The sequence below is a fragment of the Myotis myotis genome, unplaced genomic scaffold, assembly GCF_014108235.1.
Source record: "Myotis myotis isolate mMyoMyo1 unplaced genomic scaffold, mMyoMyo1.p scaffold_m19_p_7, whole genome shotgun sequence".
In the NCBI taxonomy this organism is placed as follows: Eukaryota; Metazoa; Chordata; class Mammalia; order Chiroptera; family Vespertilionidae; genus Myotis; species Myotis myotis.
In genome coordinates this window covers 59,925,507-59,944,607 of record NW_023416379.1, presented here as the reverse complement: position 1 = coordinate 59,944,607, position 19,101 = coordinate 59,925,507, and the positions used below count along the sequence as shown (strand labels likewise).

The 19,101-nt window shown below is 36.6% G+C and overlaps 1 protein-coding gene and 1 long non-coding RNA gene across 5 annotated transcripts in view; one reads left to right on the top strand and one right to left on the bottom strand.

Annotated features, from left to right (window-relative positions):
* Positions 1-3,864, top strand: part of LOC118660317 — a 71,710-nt gene extending 67,846 nt beyond the window's left edge. For both annotated transcript variants that reach the window (XR_004968866.1, XR_004968867.1), the window contains exons 4-6: positions 1,798-1,961; positions 2,146-2,186; positions 3,592-3,864. This is a non-coding gene — a long non-coding RNA (uncharacterized LOC118660317). The remainder of the gene's footprint in view (positions 1-1,797; positions 1,962-2,145; positions 2,187-3,591) is intronic.
* The window catches only part of LCA5 (lebercilin LCA5), a 47,037-nt gene that overhangs the window by 5,094 nt on the left and 22,842 nt on the right, over positions 1-19,101 (bottom strand). For 2 of the 3 annotated variants that reach the window (XM_036317565.1, XM_036317564.1), the window contains exons 2-6: positions 18,703-19,086; positions 11,564-12,093; positions 3,861-3,998; positions 2,708-2,804; positions 1,848-1,987 (exon numbers count right to left, since the gene is read on the bottom strand). In XM_036317565.1, coding sequence (XP_036173458.1) covers positions 1,848-1,987; positions 2,708-2,804; positions 3,861-3,998; positions 11,564-12,093; positions 18,703-18,898 — 1,101 coding nt within the window. In that variant the 5' untranslated portion in view covers positions 18,899-19,086. The remainder of the gene's footprint in view (positions 1-1,847; positions 1,988-2,707; positions 2,805-3,860; positions 3,999-11,563; positions 12,094-18,702; positions 19,087-19,101) is intronic. The other variant, XM_036317567.1, reaches the window with a different exon arrangement.

Below are 19,101 nucleotides of genomic sequence, written 5' to 3'. Positions count from 1 at the left end.
AAATATCAACTTAAATTCCTAGTTTCTGATGCCCCTTTCAGATGTGTAATTTTTCTTAAGAGTAAAATGTCTATTAATATTTTTAGTAGACTTGTATTAGTTGAGTACTGTCCCCTAGTATCCATCTTCCCCTCCTCCCTTTTAGTTACAAAATACTTGAGTTTTAGCAGAGAACAGGGTTGCTTAACTGGAGACTACACTGAGTAGCCTCCCTTGCAGCTAGACAGGACCAATAAGGTAGGAGTGGAAGTACTATGTATACAACTTCTGATCACATGTATAAAAGCAAAAGCTGCTTGCCCTTTACTTCCTTATTCCTCCTTCTCATAGGGGTGGTGAGCCATTTTCAAGCATAGAGAAAAGAACTACACTCTTTAAGATGGAAGAGCAGTAAGACAAAGAATGAAATAAAGCTGTCTACCTACTCTGGACCACTCATTGACCTTCAGTCTATTACAAGAAAAAGAAACTTGTATTTTGTCTGAGCCATTGTATTCTGAGTCTCTTTCTAAAAGCAACTTGGCCTGTACTTTAACTTCCTTCCATTTGCTGAGGCCCTTTAAAAGTGTTAGGATCAGTCTTAAAGAGCTTCATAAACTTCATTATTAGTTATTACAACAACCCTAAAAGGTAACACACCCCCATTGTATAAATTAGGAAATTGAAACTCCAAGAAGCCATACAACTCAAATGTCAGAACCAGAATTTAACTAAAAAGCAGTGTTAATTCCAAGGCTATCCTCTTTTCACTATATCAAGTTGCTGTTCCTGCTACTCAATCTTCTAAACACCAAATATTTTTATTCTCTTAAATTTAAGTTAAGAATTATGGTTTGGCTCAGCGGATAGACTAGAGCGTTGGCCTGCAGACTAAAGGGTCCTGGGTTTGATTCCAGTCAAGAGCACATGCCCAGGTTGTGGGCTCGATCCCCAGTAGGGGGCATGCAGGAGGCAGCCAATCAGAGATTCTCTCTCATTGATGTTTCTATCTCTCTCTCCCTTCCTCTCTGAAATCAATAAAAATGTTTAAAAAAGAATTACTTTGTTATTCCATATTTTACCCTTTTGAAAAGAAAAATTAACATGATGTCTAGTCTCAATGATAGAGCTAACTTGTCTAAACTGTAAAACAAAATAAAAAACTAGAGTATTCATAGGAACAAAGTTCATCCTTTCAAGAAGAGATCTCAGGGTCACGGGAAAACTTACAAAAGGCCCAAAAATAAAGGATTATGTAAAATACGATGGCTCTCTGCTACATGTTTCCTTTGGATTTCAAACTAAAGAGAAAAACCTCTTAGAGAAAAGTACCTTCTGGTATTCAGAATGTTAAGGCCTATGAAATGAAGGTCCAACACAGACCCACGGAATGTCACTCTAATTTGAATGGTATAAAGTCAGATTCATGGCAATTACTTTGCTCAGTTTTCATCTAACTTCCAACATTCTATTACATAGAAGGCTCCCCAAATTAAATGCAGCCAAATTCTAATAAATCATTTGAAAGCTACTATACTTTGCTTTTAAACATAAAAACAAGGATTTTGAGGGACTATTTTGGTACACACAAGGTAAGACACTTGGTAAATTTTTCTTCCCTTCTACTTCCAACCCAGATGGTACAATCAACCTTTCTGAAGCATCTGAAAGATGCAATGTGAACTAAGAGTCAATCCACAGCAATTTAATAAAATATACATGTATATGTTATGTCTCTTTGAAAGGCGAGTTGCATATTTACAGATGTAGCATTAGTGTCACTGCTGAAATTTAAAAATGTTTGATTTTGTGTTGTAGGAATAACTTCAAACCCTGAATTGGGTATCCAATCATACTGCTGAACTCACCAAAGGAAGAAGTTCGGGTTCCCATTTGTTTTCATAACACATAACTGTTTGTGGAACAATAGGAGAGTCTTCCAGCGTGAAGTCTTCACTGGTTTGCACACCTTTTGTACACTGGTATGTAAAATCACTCTGGCATGCAGCTTGAAACACCATGAAAATTATAAAAGTTTTTCTAATTGTATTAAACAGTGCTAAGATATATGGAATTCAGCTCGGATGTATATTTACCATCTAAATGAGATAATGCATATTTTGCTCAGCTCCAAGACTACTCACATTAATATTTTTTTTTTTCTAGGATTTACTGGCAATTACATAACTTGAGAACAATTCTGACAGGTAAATCCTATTAAAGCATTTTCAAAATTTATGTTTTTAACTTTTTGTAATTTACAGAAGAGGGAAATTATACCTTTATTTTTAAAAAAGATAAATGTATTTGCATAACAATAACAAAATATTTAGGAATGAAATGACTGCTTTAAAATACTTTGGGGAAAAGTAATACAATTAGTAAAATGTATAACTGTTAAAGTTAGGTGATATGTAAATAAAGGTTCATTATACTATAATATCGAATTAGTAAAACGTACAGCTGTTAACATGAGGTGATACGTAAATAAAGGTTCATTACATTATAATATCTAGTTTGGGGTATGCTTATAAAGAAAATTTTTTATAAGTTATGTAAAATATAACTTGTGAACTCAGAAAAACTTGATAAAGTTGAAAGAATTTCTGAAAACTATTTAGTACTAAACTAGTCAGTAGTTGAAAGGAAACTTAAATTTTATTTCAATGAAGTTCTTTCCCCTTTGCCTTCCTTCTATTTCAGAATTTATTAGTAATAGCTACTATACCATTTTTTCTTGATATTTGTTCTCTTTCTTTCTTTAGAGAAGACTTTGGTAGACGATTAGAATATATGTTTTTTATATCCAGTTCTCTCTCCTTTTCCTGAAAACAAACCCAATAAGTTTAAGGACATATATTCTCAGTTTAAAACAAAAATCCTCATGTTGTCAATTGGTACTTTACTTACCAATTGGAATATCTAGTTCAGCTTCCCTTTATAACTACCTAACTATAGGAAGGAATGTCTCTAGGACCTTCAGGTTAGGGTAGAGCAATGATTCTCCCTACAAAATCCAGTATGTCATAGCAGTTAAAAAAATGAGAGAAAATAAGGCAAAATTAATTTTCTACCCATTCCTATCTGATAGAGCTAGTATTGTCCTACCTAAACTATCTTCCAGGCTCAGCAACAGAGACAAGGAATTTAATTAGTGTCTCTCAAATGTGAGTTATAAATTACTAAGTTAAAAATTAGATCTTTTTGTTAAAAAAAAAAAAAGTATTCTTGTTCATTTTGGGACTATAGCCTTCTCTGATAATTTGATTAAAAGGGTAAAAATTCTATGCAAGGTAATGTCTAAACACTAAATTTTGCACATTTCAACCCATCAATGAGCTCAGGAGAGAATGGAAAGAATACCTGTTTTAACAAAGTAACTAATTCAAATATTTCCTCTAAAAACTATGAAAATGAAAGGGCATTACTTAAAATAACTTTAAAAATAATTAAGCATGGGGTTAGCTGAGGAAGAACACTGAATTATTCAACCATGTGACAGAAAAACTCTAGTTTCCATAATTTTCTTCCAGGATTTTATAACTTAAATAACTTATGTCAAAAAAATGAAACATTGAATACAGTAATGATATATGTTTTTATTGATTTCAGAGAGAGAGACAAAAACATAAATGATGAGGGTTGGCTGCCTCCTGCATCCGGGGGCATGTGTCCCAACCAGGGATCGAACCAAGACCTCCTAGTTCATGGGTCAAGCTCAACCACTGAGCCACGGTGGCTGGACAACAAACCTTGTCTCTATAAGTGCTGAAGATGATATTGGAATTTTGTAAATTATACTGTATCACTGTATAAAATATTAAGTTTTCATCTAATAAATATTATAAGTTGAATATAATGATTTAAAATAAAATGCTTACCTTTAACTTATGATGCAGTTGTTGTAGCTCCTTTTGAAGAACTTTATTTTCATCATGAGCATCATATGCCCTTTTCTTTTCAGCAAGCAGCTGTCGTTGGAAACTGTTACTACTCAGTTCAAGGTTTTTTGATAGTTCCTATGATATGTGTACACATTTTAAAAAGTGTTTAAAAATAATTCAACAATAAAACAATGCACTTAGCATCAAAGTGATTTTTTTTAGCAGTACTGAACAAGACATGGAAACCAAGCTGAGATTAGTGTTCATAAACAAAATTAGCTATAAAATAGACTGACCAACAATTTAATACTTAGCTATTATTCCTTCCTTTGTTTTTCACAATGATTTATAAATAATTTCTTAAGCATCTGTCTGAAGCGTACATGAAAAGTGATTTAAGTTGGGAGCAAAAGAAAGTTTAAAGGATGTGATGAGAATCATTGGCCAAACAGATAAGAAGACAACTGTAAATACACAGCACTATTCAAGGTACAGAGATTACCTTGCAAAATATTTTAAATAAAAACAATGGGCAGTTCCATGGTCTTCAACATGTTTCATGAAGTTTATGAAAGAATTTATGTTAAAACATTTTCTTTTAGGTAATGTTAGCATCATGGTGGCTTGAGTCATTCCTTTTTTCTCTCCCTTTGGACTTACAACTAGTCATCCATCCATAATGGAACAAAAGTGCTTCTCTGCCCAGCACACCAGGAAACTCAAGAGATCCATCCATCTGTACACCCAAAAGCGGGTGGACTGGGTCTCAGAGAAGGCTGCAGAGCCAGGAGAGGGGCAGCAGAGGTAGGCCAGCATAACCTTTCTGGCAGAGGCAGTGAAGGTAGTGAATGGAAAGGTCTGCCCTGCTGTGCATGCTGCAACTGGAAAAACCCGTTGCTCCCTCTAAGAAGAGACCAGACTCACTAGGTGGATGAAAAGGAAAGGGAAGAAGGCAGACAAAGAGAGTTGAAGGAGTATGTTTCCTCCTGTAGGCAACAGGATACTGGCTCCTAATTAAGAACCTATTGAACTGTTAGAATCAAAGTGAACAAGGGTGTTCACTATGTCAAATGCAGCAGCAGAGGGACTTTTCATCAAACAATGAAAAATTATGATAATATCACAAAAAGAAAATGACAATATTCTAGTGACCAAAAAATGGAATATTGTGATATCACTGATAAAGAATTCAAAATGATTGTTATGAAGAAAATCCAACAAACTGTAAGACTCAGTGAGGCAATACAATGACTTTGGGAAAAAACAGATGAAAGAAGTACTTTACCAAAGATACTGAAATTCTAAAAGAACCAAAAATTCTGGAGCTAGAGAATTCAATAAGAGTTATGAATGCATTACAAAGCACTAGAAATAGAGCAAATCAGATGGGAGAGAGAACTAAGGTTTTTTAAAAATGAAGAAACCCTGTAAGAACTGTTAGACTGCATTAAAAGAGCCACCACAAAATTAATGGGTGAACCAAAAGAAGAAGAGGAAAAAGGGAGCAGAGACTTATTTAAAGACATAATAGCTGAGAAATTCCCAAACCTGAGACAGGAACTGCACATTCAAGTCCATGAAGCTAATATGACACCATATTATCTCAACACAAAAAGACCTTCTCTAAGTCACATTATATTAAAACTGTCAAAAGTTAATGACAGAGTATTTTAAAGGCAACGGAGGAAGGCGGGAGTTCTCAGTAACCTACAAGAGAATGCACATTAGGCTATCAGTCAATTGCTAGCAGAAATGCTACAGGCCAAGAGAATGAAAAGACATATTCAAGAGACTGAAAGACTAAAATTGCCAGCCAAGAATACTCCATCTAGCAAAGTTACCCTTCAGATATGCAGGAGAAATAAGGCTTTGGCAAACAAAGGAGCTCTTCAAGTTGAAATGAAAAAATAAAAAATAAAAAAAAACCACACACACACACACGAAAGTACACAAAACTCTGATTAAGGTAATAGAATTAGAAAACTATAACTTTTTAAAAATAGTACACTAAACAATTATAGCATAAAGTTTAACTACAGCTACTACAACTTGGTAACAAAATCACAGCATAAAAAGATAATTTGTGACATAAAAAATATAAGAGGGGAGGATAAAAAGATGAAACATAAGTGAATAAAAACAAATTGCTATCAGCAGAAAAGGACTATTTTACCTTTGGGATGTTTTATGTAAACCTCATTGTAACCACAAAGCAAATACCTAAACCAGAGATATGTAACATAAAAAAAGGGGGGAGACTGAGCAACTCACCATAGAAAACCACCAAACTTACAAAGGTAGACAGAATCAGATGAAAAGACAAAATAACCAGAAAGCAAAAGGTAAAATGGTGATAGTAAATCCTTACATATCAATAATCAATTTAAATATAAATGTATTGAATTTATCCATCAAAAAGTATAGAGTGTGTGGATAAGTAAAAAACAAGACCCTATTATATGGTGCCAACAGGAGACTTATTTTAGCTCTGAAAACACATACAGACTCAAGTGAAAGGATGGCATATGATATTCCAAGCAAACGGAAATCAAAAGACGGCAGCTATCCTTATATTAGACAAAACAGATGTCAAGCCAAAAGGGTAACATGAGGCAAAGAAGATCATTATATAATGATAAAGGAGTCAATACATCAAGAAGATGTATCAATCAATCATAAATATTATATGTTCCAAATGCCCAAGTATTGAAATATATTAAGCAAATAATAATGAATTTTAACAGAGAAAAAGACAATACAGTAATACTAGGGGACTTTAATACCCTACTATCAGCAATAAATAGATTGACCAGGCAGAAAATCAGTAAGTAAATGTTGGCATTAAACCACATTTTAGAACAACTGAACTTAAGAGATATAACAGAAGATGCCATTCAACAGCAACAGAATACACATCCTCAAGTGCACATAAAACATCCTCCAGGAAAGATCATATAATTGAACAAAACAAATCCAAGCATATTTAAGACTGAAATCATACCAACTATATTTTCTAGCCAAAATGGCAAGAAACTGATTTCAAAATAAAAAAATGAGAGGATCTACAAATCTAAGTGGAAACTAAACAATACACTTTTAAACAACTATTGAGTCAAAGAAAAAAAGGGAAGTAAAAAATTATCTCAAAAAAAATTTATCTTTTAAACAAATACAAATGGAAATACAAGCCAAATCTTATGGTATGCAATAAAAGCAGCTCTGAAAGAAAACTTTATAGCAATAAATGCATACATTAAGAATTTAGAAAGACCTTAAATAAGCAACCTAACTTTACGCCTCAATGGACTAGACAAAAAACAAATTAATCCCAAAGTAGCACAAAGAAGGAAAAAATAAAGATCTGGGAAATGTAGCAGAAACAAATGGAGGAAACCAAAATAACATGTCCCAAATGAAAGAATAGGACACAAGTCCACAAAAAGAACTAAACAAAAAGGAGAAAAGCAATACAGAGTTCAAAACACTGGTTACAAGGATACTCAATTAACTTAGGGAAAGAATAGATGAACTTAGAACCTCAACAAAGGGATAAAAACCATTAAAGAACCAGTCAAAAATGAAGAATACAGTAACAGAAATGAGAATATATTGGGGAAGGGAAACAACAACAGATTAGATGAAGCAGAGGACTGAATCAGCTAACTGTAACATGGTAGCAGAAAGCACACAATCAGAAGCAAAAAGAAATAATAATTGGAAAAAATAATGAAGATAGTTTAAGGAAACTGGGACATAAAGCATACCAACATTTGCATTACAAGGGTACCAGAAAGACAAGAGAGAGAGCAAGGGATTGAAAACTTATTTGAAGAAATAATGCCCAAAATTTCCCTAACCTGGCTAAGAAAATAGACATACAAGTCCAAGAAGTTCAAAAAGGCCCACATGAAACATATAAGTAAAATGCCAAAGCAAGAATATTAAAAGTAGCAAGAGAAAAACAGTTATTTACATAAAAGAGAACTCCCCTAAGACTATCAGCAGATTTTTCAGCACAAACTGCGGATGAGAAGGTATTGGCAGAACCAAGATTACCGTACTAGCAAGGCTATGATTTAGAATAGAAAGGGAGATAAAGAGTTTTCCAGACAAGAAAAGGATAAAGGAGTCTGTCACCACTAAACCAGTATTACAAGAACTGTTTAAGGAACTTCTTTAAGTACTTATGAAAGATACAAAATATGAATAATATAGGAAAAAATTTCTCACTGAAAAAGACACTTTGTAACCAGTAGATTAACCAACTACAAAGCTAATACAAAGGTTAAGAGGCAAAGTGGGAAGATCATGTGTAATGAGAACAAATTAAGGGACACACACAAAAGAAGTAAAAAAATAGTAACAAACACATAAATGGAGAGGAGGTGAATAAAACATATAGTGATTTCAACTGAAAATAGACAGAAATAAACATAGCTTGGTATATATGAAGCACATAGAGAAGGAATCCAAACACAACAGAACAGAAAGTCATCAACATACTAGAGAATAAGAAAGGAAGAACTACAAAAACGATCAGAATGAACAAAATGGCAAAAGTACATATCTATCACAAATTACTTTAAATGTAAATGGATTAAATGTTCCAACCAAAAGGCACAGGGTAGTTAAATGGATCAAAAAACAAGACCCATACTTATACTGCCTACTAGAGACCCACTTCAGATTGCAAGACACACCAAGACTGAAAATAAAGGATTGAAATAGTTATTTCATACAAATGAAAGTGAAAAAAGCTGGGGTAGCTATACTTGTATTAAGCAAAATAGACTTTAAGACATGGGCTGTTCAAACAGAGAAAGAAGGGCATTTCATAATGATAAAGGGGCCATTTCAACAAGAGGATATAACTCTTGTAAACATCTACACACCCAACGTAGGAGCACCTAAATACAGGATGTCCCAAAAAAATGTATACACACTTAGAATAATTATTAATTTCAGTGGGTTAAGTCTGAAAAGAAACATCAACTGCACTATCAACTGTTAAGTGTGCACACATTTTGGGGGGACACCCTGTATATAAAGCAAATATTGAGGGACATAAAGGGAGAGATCAACAATAGTCACAGTAGAGGACCTGAACACCCCACTGATTTCAATGGGTAGATTATCTAGACAGAAAATCAACAACAAAAAGTCATCTTAAATGACACATTCGACCATATGAACTTAATTGATACTTTTAAACATTTCACCCCAAAGCAGCAGAATATACATTCTTTTCAAGTGCATTTTCAAGGATAGACCACATGTTAGGCCACAAAACAAATGTCAATATTTAAGAAGATTTAAATCATATTAAACATCTTCTCTGATCATAATGGTATGAAATTAAAAATCAAGTATAAGGAGAAAACTGAAAAACACACTAAACACATGGAACTGAATAACATGATACTAAACAAAGAATGGTTTAGTAACGAGATCAAGGAAGAACCAAAAATACCTTGAGACAATGAAAATGAAAACATAATGACCCAAAATGTATAGGACATAGCTAAAATAGTTCTAGGAAGGAAATATACAGCAAGACTAATCTACTTCAAGAAAAAAAATCTCAAACAATCTAACCTTACACCTAAAGGAATTAGAAAAAGAACAAACTTTGCCCAAAATGAGTAGTGGAAGGAAATAATAAAAATCAGATTGGAGCCCTGACTGGTTTGACTCAGTGGATAGAACATCGGCCTGCGAACTCAGGGGTCCCAGGTTTGATTCCAGGCAAGGGCATGTACTTGGTTGTAGGTACATCCCCAATAGGGGGTGTGCAGGAGGCAGCTGATCGATGTTTCTCTCTCATCAATGTTTCTAATTCTCTATCCCTCTCCCTTCCGCTCTGTAAAAAAAAAAAATCAATAAAATATATTTTAAAAAAAATCAGATTGGAAATAACAAAATAGAGTAAAAAAAAAAATCAAGAAAACCTAGTATTGATTCTCCCAAAACAAACAAATTTGACAAACTTTACCCAGATTAATCAAGAAAAATGAGGGGCCAAATAAATAAAATCAGAAATAAAATAGGAGAAGTGACAACTGATATCACAGAAATACAAAAGACTATAAGGAAATAATAGGAAACAATTATCTGCCAACAAATTTTACAACCTAGATCAAGCATGTCAAACTCGAGAGCTGCAAGTCTGACCTACTTGACCTAGATGAAATGAACAAATTCCTCAAAACATACAATGTTCAAAGGCTGACTTAGGAAGAAACAGGTAATCTGAATAGGCCAGTAACCACTATCAAAATCAAATCCTTAATATACAAACTCCCAACAAAAAAAAGCCCTGGATCAGATGGCTTCACAGGAGAATTTTTATCAAAGGTCCAAAGAGAAATTAATACATATCCTTCTCAAACTACTCCAAAAAGTGAAGATGAGGGAAGGCTTCCAAACTCATTTTGTGAGGCCAGCATTACCCTAACACCAAAACCACAAAAAAGAAAATTATGTCAATATCCCTGATGAACATAGATGCCAATATCCTCAACAAAGTATTAGCAAAAACTGAGCAATACATTAAAAATGTCATCATACACCTAGATCAAGTGAGATTTATTCCCAGGATACAAGACTGATTAAGTATCCTCAAATCAATTAATGTGTTGCACCACATGAACTGAAGCTTAAAAATTATATGATATTAATAGATGCAGAAAGGCATTTGACAAAATCTAACTTCCATTTATGATTTTAAAAAATACCCTTTCAGTCATGTATTAAATACAATGCAAAAAGTTAATTCATTTACAGTTCTGACTTGTCCTTCCTCAGACAGCTCTCTCAGCAGGCATTATTCCCATACCTTTTCCTTACCTTTGTTTTCCAAACTGTGTGGCAATTCTTAGCAATTCTAAGTCCTAACTCAGGGACTCTGTTTGATACGTTATTTCTAGAAGGTAGTATCTATAATAATATAAGCACAATATGCTAATTAGACTGGACTTCCTTCCATCCATCCGGACGAAGCCAGGGTTGCGAGGGACGCCCAGGTCCCGGGTGCCTGCAGGTGGCCAGAGGGAAGCCCAGGTCTGGGTGCTAGAGGGAAGCTGGTGCCGGCAGCCAAAGGGAAGGAAGGCCTACTCTTGCATGAATTTCGTGCATCGGGCCTCTAGTCTAATATAAGTTCCCTGTGTAACAGTGATGGGATAGTACCATTTTCCTCTTTCATTTCAAGAAAAAAAATATTTATAAAGATCTGCTGTATTCTCAGACTAGTAACTCAACATTCTTCCACCTACCTCTCATAGCAGTTTTCATTTTGGGGAGTAGAGGCACACCTGCCCAAAAGATGTCTTTCAGAAATGTTGAGAGGAGTAAAAACAGAACGTATGTGGCATTTCTTATACAATGGCTCCAAAATGTTGGTTTCATACACTACAGCTATTATATAGTATTTTCAATTTAGAGAAACAATCAGATAACCAAATATTGTATTTCCCCCAAATTACTATGACACACAGAATTAAACATTCATCTATTAACATGTGGCCCTTAATCTTTTGCATCTTTCTCTTAAATATAAAAGGTTAAATTTTTCCTAATTTCTTACTGGAAGATAATACTAAAAAAGTCTTCAAATGATGAACTGCAATAAGCAATCTTAATAGAGCACATTAAATATCCAGTGAAAAATAATACAACATAGTTAGAAGCTGTAGAAATTTTACCTTAATTTTTCTCTCAGTGTCATCTAATTTTAACTCTGCTGCAACTAGTTTCTTTGCCAAATCATCTCGCTCCGGTAGGTGTCTAGCTTCAGAGATCATTTTCAGTTTCTTTAAGGAAAATTTTGTCTTAAATAGTTCACCTTCTGCATCTTTCACCTTTTTCTCAGTTGCCCGTTCTTTCTCCTGAGATTTTCGTAAGCGTTCTTTGAGTGCTGTGATCTCATTGTTATGACGAGTAATAAGTTGTGATATTTCATTTTCTGTATCTTCAAACTTATTCAGGGCTTTCTCCTGTCTGTATTGAAGCCTTTTCAAAGCCTTATTTTCTTTTAGCTGCTCAGCTAACTTGATGTGGAGTTCAGTCACTTCATTCTGCAATTCACTGATTTTTAGCAGTCTTGCAGAAAGAACCCGTTTTGTAACGAGATCAATATCTTTCCGAAGTGGCTCCCTATTCAGACTCTGGGAGCGAAATCCCACTCGGACCTCCCTTCTGTTTGATGGACCCTTAGGACTTGGTTTCTTAGTGGCTAAAAAATAAACAGTAATATTGTAAAGTGAAAAAAGCTGTACCAAATATGTTATTTTTCATTCTAACAAGTGGATCCATGATATTATTTAGTTATTTTGTTCCCTAAAATCTGATTTTACAATATTTAGTTAAATATCATATTTTATTTAGAGCTCTTAATATAACGTTTTTATTAAGAAAGGTTTGGAATCTTTTAAAGAAAGGTAAAGAATATTCTGATCCATAAAAATGATATAACAATAGTTTATAAGGAATTGTTTGACATTAATTTAAAGGATGGTAATATCAGGATTTACCATTTTTAACTTTATAAGAAGATGACAAGTCAGAAATTCGAACCTGGGCTTCATGAGCATTAGCATGGTGCCTAAAAAACACTGTAAAAAACTGTGATATTCAAGTCATTTGTGCCAAGGTATTTGAAATAGGAAAATATAAGTTTTATCTAAATTAATTAGAACTCTGCTTTTTTATTTGGTGAAGAGGATGACAACATGTTGAACAGTGAGAAGATTTGGGTTTATAACTAAGACTTACCACCTAATATCTTCTTGGTCAGTTCAATAAACCTTCCCAGGTCTATTTTCCCCACCCACAGAATGAGGATAATACCACATAATTATGCTGTTTTAAAGATTAAATGAAGTATGCTTGTAAAACAAAGTTTTCCACAAATATTCTCTGCCAGTAATAAGAACTTTATCCCATTTATTAGTGATTGAAAATGAAAAAATACTTAAGCAGTACAGATGTGATTCTAAATGTTTTTTCAGGGGCTTTCTTTTGTGTGATGCTCATATAAAAAACATCTGACATAATTTGAGAACAAGATAAAAACTAAATACTACATTCTAAAAATATAAGGATATGAAATCTGTAAAGTATACATATTAGAGATCCCATCACAGAAATCTGTAATGTTATTTTTATAAAAGTTCACTAAACTTAGGCCTCCTTATACAGAACACCTTCCCTTTTAAAGAGGCTCTGGATATTTGTCACAGTTAAAAATAATGAACTTTAATCTCCAAGGTGACTGCATTTTTTCAAGAAGAAAATGCATTCCAGAGTAAAAAAACAACAAAAACCACCTAGAAAATCCAACCTTTCCTTACCCATCTCACCAGCCAGGAAGAATTGATTCCATTATGTAAATAAGCAAAGATTAACAAGTAGCACTTACAATTTAACATTATAAAGTTTCATTAAAAAGATTATAAAGAAAGTGTTTGCATACATACTAATTTGGGATTCCAGCTATAATAATGCTTAAATACATCAAAGAAAGTGGTAATAAAAAGAAATAAAGGAAAAGCTACTTGCAATTTCAAAACTATACAATATTGTAGTCACTAGCCACATGTGGCTACTGAGAAATGGAAAGTATGGGTGGTACAAACTGAAATATGCCATAGCTGTGAAATGTAGTCTGGAATTAAGCCACTTCTGCCTTTGAAAAGAATGTAGAATATTTCACACACAATGTTTTATATTAACTGTATTTTGGACATGTTGGGTTAAATAAAATATATTAAAATTGAGTTCACCTTTTTTAAAAGGTAGGTTATTAGACAATATACAATTATATGTATGGCTTGCATTTGTGACTTGCATTATATTTCCACTGGACAGCAATGCTCCAATTTTAAATTGGAGAGTCCATCATTTCAAGGTTCTTGCTTTTCTAACATACTAAGTTAACAGAGTGTTGATGTCTATATGCTATTATGGAATATGTACTCAGCTCTTGGAAGGACAGAAACTTTATACATAAAAATGATTGTATAAAAGATGAACTTTAATAATTCCAAATTTCTGGTTTTTATGTATAACGTTATATTGCTCAGCAAACAAGATTGCCTATAAATAGAAACTTGTTCTATTTCAAAGTTGAAGTCTATGTAAAAATCAGGATAAAAACTTTCTACTAACATTTTACTTCAAGTATTCAGTCAGATGGAAAGGGCTTCTACAACCAACTTTTGACATACTAAAATATCTGAACATTTACTTTTAGCATATTCCATTTGTATGACTACAAAGTGATTAGCAAAAGTATACTTAACCTGAAGTAAAAAATACCAGCTTTCATCTACCTTTTTTATTTTCATTTTTGAAACTACCAAGATCAAATGTAGTGTTAATAGGTCTGAGAATCTGACTGACTCCCATATCATTCTTCATCTGCCCTGTAAGTCACCACCAAAAAAAGGGTGAGGAAATGCTTTTTTTCTTCGTCCAGGAGTTAAAAATAAAATATGACATTGAAAAAACATATAATAAGGGTAAAATATGTATCTACCAAAATCCCAATATATTTTACTGATAAAAGCAAGAAGTAGAATAAATGTGTAATATACAAACATGCATGTCCTAAACTATTATTACATTTTATCATTATACATCCAACTTTTGATAGAGTTTTATATCTACACTAATAAAAGAGAAACATGCTAATTGGCGTACGACTGCTACCCTTCCCATTGGCTAATCAGGGTGATATGCAAATTAACTGCCAGCCAAGATGGCGGCCGGCAGCCAGGCAGCTGATGCGAACAGGGAGGCTTGCTTGCTTCAGTGACGGAGGACTCCAACATTCCCCGCCTGACTTGCCGGCCTCTCAGCTGCAACTCTAAGCAACTATGTTGCAAATATAGAAGATAAACAAAACCCCAGAAACCTACTTTACTCAGCCAGGCTTCAGCCAGCCGGACCGCAACATTATATCAAATACAGACAGTAAACAAAGGCCAGAAACCTGTTTTCAGCAGCCGAGGCCTCAGAGCTAAAGCTGGCCCAGAATTAAAAAAGAAAAAAGAAAAAAAGGAGCGGTTGGGAGTTTCAGTCACCCGTCAGCCTGAAAACAGCCCTCAGCTCCTCAGCCAGACTGGCCAGGCACCCCAGTGGGGACTCCCACCCTAAAGGGTGTGTGACCAGATGCAAACAGCCATCATCCCCTCACCCAGGCTGGCCAGGCACCCAAGCGGGACCCCCACCCTGATCCAGGACACCCTTCAGGGCAAACCAGCCAGCCCCCACCCGTGCACCAGGCCTCTATTCTATATAGTAAAAGGGTAATATGCCTCCCGGCATCGGCACCGGGATCAGCAGAGCCGCGAGGCCTCCCAGCACCAGGATCAGCGTGACAGGGGGCAGCGCCCAAACCCCCTGATCGCCCTGCGGCTCTGTGTGTGACAGGGTGCAGCGCCCTAACCCCCTGATCGGCCCTGCTCTGTGTATGACAGGGTGCAGCGCCCCAACCCCCTGATCCGCCCTGCTCTGTGGGTGATAGAGGGCGGCGCCCCAACCCCCCCCACCCCCATGGGCCCTGCTCTGTGTGTGACGGGATAGAGCCATAACCTCCCCATCGGCCCTGCCCTGAGTGTGAGAGTGGCGGCGCCCCAACCCCCTGATCGGCCCTGCTCTGTGGGTGATAGAGGGCGGCGTTCCAACCCCCTGATCCGCCCTGCTCTGTGTGTGACGAGGGGCGGTGCCCCAACCCCCCTGATGGGCCCTGCTCTATGTGTGACAGGGTACGGAGCCCCAATTCCCCTGATGGGCCCTGCTCTGTGCATGACAGGGGGCAGCGCCCCAACCCCCTGATCCGCCCTGCTCCGTGTGTGACAGGGGGCGGTGCCCCAACTCCCCTATTGGCCCTACTCTGTGCGTGACAGGGGGGAGCTCCTCAACCCCCTGATCGGCCCTGCTCTGTGCGTGACGGGGGGAGCTCCCCAACCCCCTGATCAACCCTGCTCTGTGTGTGACAGGGTACGGAGCCCCAACCCCCCTGATGGGCCCTGCTCTGTGCATGACAGGGGGCAGCGCCCCAACCCCCTAATCTGCCCTGCTCTGTGCGTGACAGGGGGTGGTGCCGAAACTTCCCTATCAACCCTGCCTTGAGTGTGACAGGGGGCGGTGCCCCAACCCCCCAACTGGCCATACCCTGAGCGTGACTAGCGGTGGCATCGCAACCTCCAGATCCGCCCTGCTCTGTGCATGACAGGGTGCGGCGCCCCAAATCCCCAATCGGCCCTGCTCTGAGCCCGACCAGGGGCTGCACCTAGGGATTGGGCCTGCCTTCTGCCACCCGGGAGCAGGCCTAAGCCAGTAGGTCGTTATCTCCCAAGTGGTCCCAGACTGTGAGAGGGCACAGGCCGGGCTGAGGGACCCCCTCTCCCCCCGAGTGCACAAGTTTTTTGTGCACCAGGCCTCTAGTCTACACTAATAAAAGAGAAACATGCAAATTGGTGTCACTCCACTATGCCCACCAGCCAATCAGAGCAACTATGCAAATTAACCCAACCAAGATGGCGATTAATTTGCATACGCAGGCACAGAGCGAAGACTGAAGGCTCTGGCTGGAGTGAGGAGTGAAGAGTGAAGACTGAAGACTGAAGCCTGAAGCCTGAAGCCTGAAGCCTCGCTGCAGCCAGACCAAAGGCCTGGGTCCCGGGTGCCGGAAAAAAACCGGTGCCGGCAGCCAGGGGAAGAAAGGCCTATTGCATGAATCTCTTCGTGCAACAGGCCTCTAGTTTTAAAATAATAAAATATGCTGAAAAAGGAGAAAGGAAAGAATTGCTATCAAACATGCAAACCTAGCCCTACCCAGTTTGGCTCAGTGGATAGCGAGTTGGCCCGAGGACTGCAGGTCCTGGGTTCCATTCCAGTAAAGGGCACATGCCGGGGTTGCAGGCTTGATCCTCAGTAGGGGCCGTGCAGGAGGCAGCCAATCAATGGTTCTTTCTCATCATTGATGTTTTTCTCTCTCTCTCTCTCTCTCTCTCTCTCTCTCTCTCTCTCTCTCTCTCTCTCCCTTCCTCTCTGAAGACAATAAAAGTAAAAAACAAAACAAAACACCCAAGAACACACAAACCCACAAATTCAAGTGTTCAAAATGCTGTAGTTTAGGTACATGCCCTTGACCAGGAATCGGACCCGTGACCCTTTGGTGCATGGGTCCAATGCTCTACATTGAGCCACCCCTGCCAGGGCCAAGAAACTGTTTTAATCATATTTGTTCTTTTCTTAGTTTAGTCTACACTGGTGATTGCAACGTTAACCAAAGGAAATGAACTTAGTGTTTAAGGGAAGGTATAAGTTTAGTCCTATTGTTAGATCTAATGTAATTAAACTACCACAGATTTTAATTCAGAAGACAATGCAAAGCAGAAAACTGTGCAAGTCAGAGGGAAGGCAATAATTGAATTTTTTATAGGTTATGTTAGAACTTTTTCACAGCTTTCTCTCAATTATCTTCTCAAATAAGGCTTAAGAAGTTCCGACTCCTTAATTGGGTGGCCTCCAAACACTCTGGGGGAGGACTGAACAATCCAAATATTCCTACCAGTAATTCCTTAGGTATATAAGTTATTTTTTGGGAATAAATACACATTTCTCAAGGTTCAACCCTAAGGTCTGTTTGTTCTTAATTATGTAGAGCAAAAGTTTAGTATCAGATAATGATCTCAACCACAAAATCAAAACAAGGAGGCACACACTGAGACGGCTAAAGGAAGAGACCAAAATCCTGAAGAAGGAAAAAAAAAAACAAGGGAAGGAGGGAGGAAGGGAAAGAACGTAGGATGGGTGAGCACCCAATTGTTAAAAGTATGAACATACATGAGAAGCTAAATCTGGGATCCATGAAAGAGTTGTTTTTGAAAGAAACATGTGTTCTTATTGCTTTTAAAAAGCAAATATTATTTTTTCAAAGTAAAAATTTATATAGGTAATTTTAATTATACCCCTGCCTAAATCTTTTCAATGGCTATTCTCCCATAGAATCAATATATTGCATAGGATTCAAGGTGTTTCATGACCTGGCTACTGTTTTCCTTTTCAGATTCCAATGTCACCACTCCTTGCCTTGCAATCTCAATTCTCACCATTCTAAGCTACTGCTGTTACTTACATCTGTGCTGCATTTATTAGCACAGACTATAACCACCTCACTTAGCTCATTTCTTATGGCGTACTTGTAGTCCTTACACATTTTAAGTATACATTGGGGTTTTCTTGACCAGGGATTTATTAAAATGAAGAGTTTTTATAATATCTAGTCAAATGTGTATTAATACTAGTTCCAGACTAGTAACACTTTAATAAGAAAACTTATTTATAATTATTAATCTTGTTTCCATTATAACACAGTTTAATAGAAAACTGCATGGTGATCTCAAGTCTGAACTTTTGCAATAGCACGATATTACCCAAATCTAAAATGCCTCTTAACCACTTTATATCGATGCTTTTCAAAACTTCTTAAAACTGAAGACAAAAGTACAAACATTTTGATTTTTTTTTGCCTTAAAGTACCTCTAAAACTCCAAAATAAGCATTTATTTAGGAAGAAACCAAAATGAAGAGCCTTAATTACGGTTCTTTCTTCTGTATATATTATGACTTTGAATATAACAAAAGCTAATACAGTGCCATAAGCAACATTTATATAAATTTACAAAAATATAATCTATTCAAACTGTAAATAGCCCATTTCCATGCATATATTAATAAACATATTAATAGAAGAGTTTTATTCATGCAAGCTTTCTTTAAGTCCTTAAAATGAGTCTTCTAGGTCTACTGGACTCTCTTACAAAATGCTTACCTTGGTGATGGACTTCACTATCTGAAAACTGTCTTTTAGAATTTTTTTTCTTACTACTATGTAAGGAGGGATTGACCAGCGATGACCGGCCAGAAGACTGTGGTGTAGTTTCAAAATCAGATGAACAATAATAGTAATGGTGTTTGTCTGCCTTATTTTCTTGGTTAGTTTCTGGACTTCTTTCTCTTTCCCCCATGATTTTGAAAAAAGTCTCTATTCACATAATTTCACAGATTCCTTTGTCCAGAAAAATCCATGACAAGCCTGAAGAGAAATTTTTAGTCTTTAGATCCTGGTGAAAATATTCACGTCTGTGCAATCTGCTTTCTCTATGTATCTGTAGTCCACAATTCACATTAGCAACCAGAAGAAACACTTTTTCCCCTACAATTAAGGAAG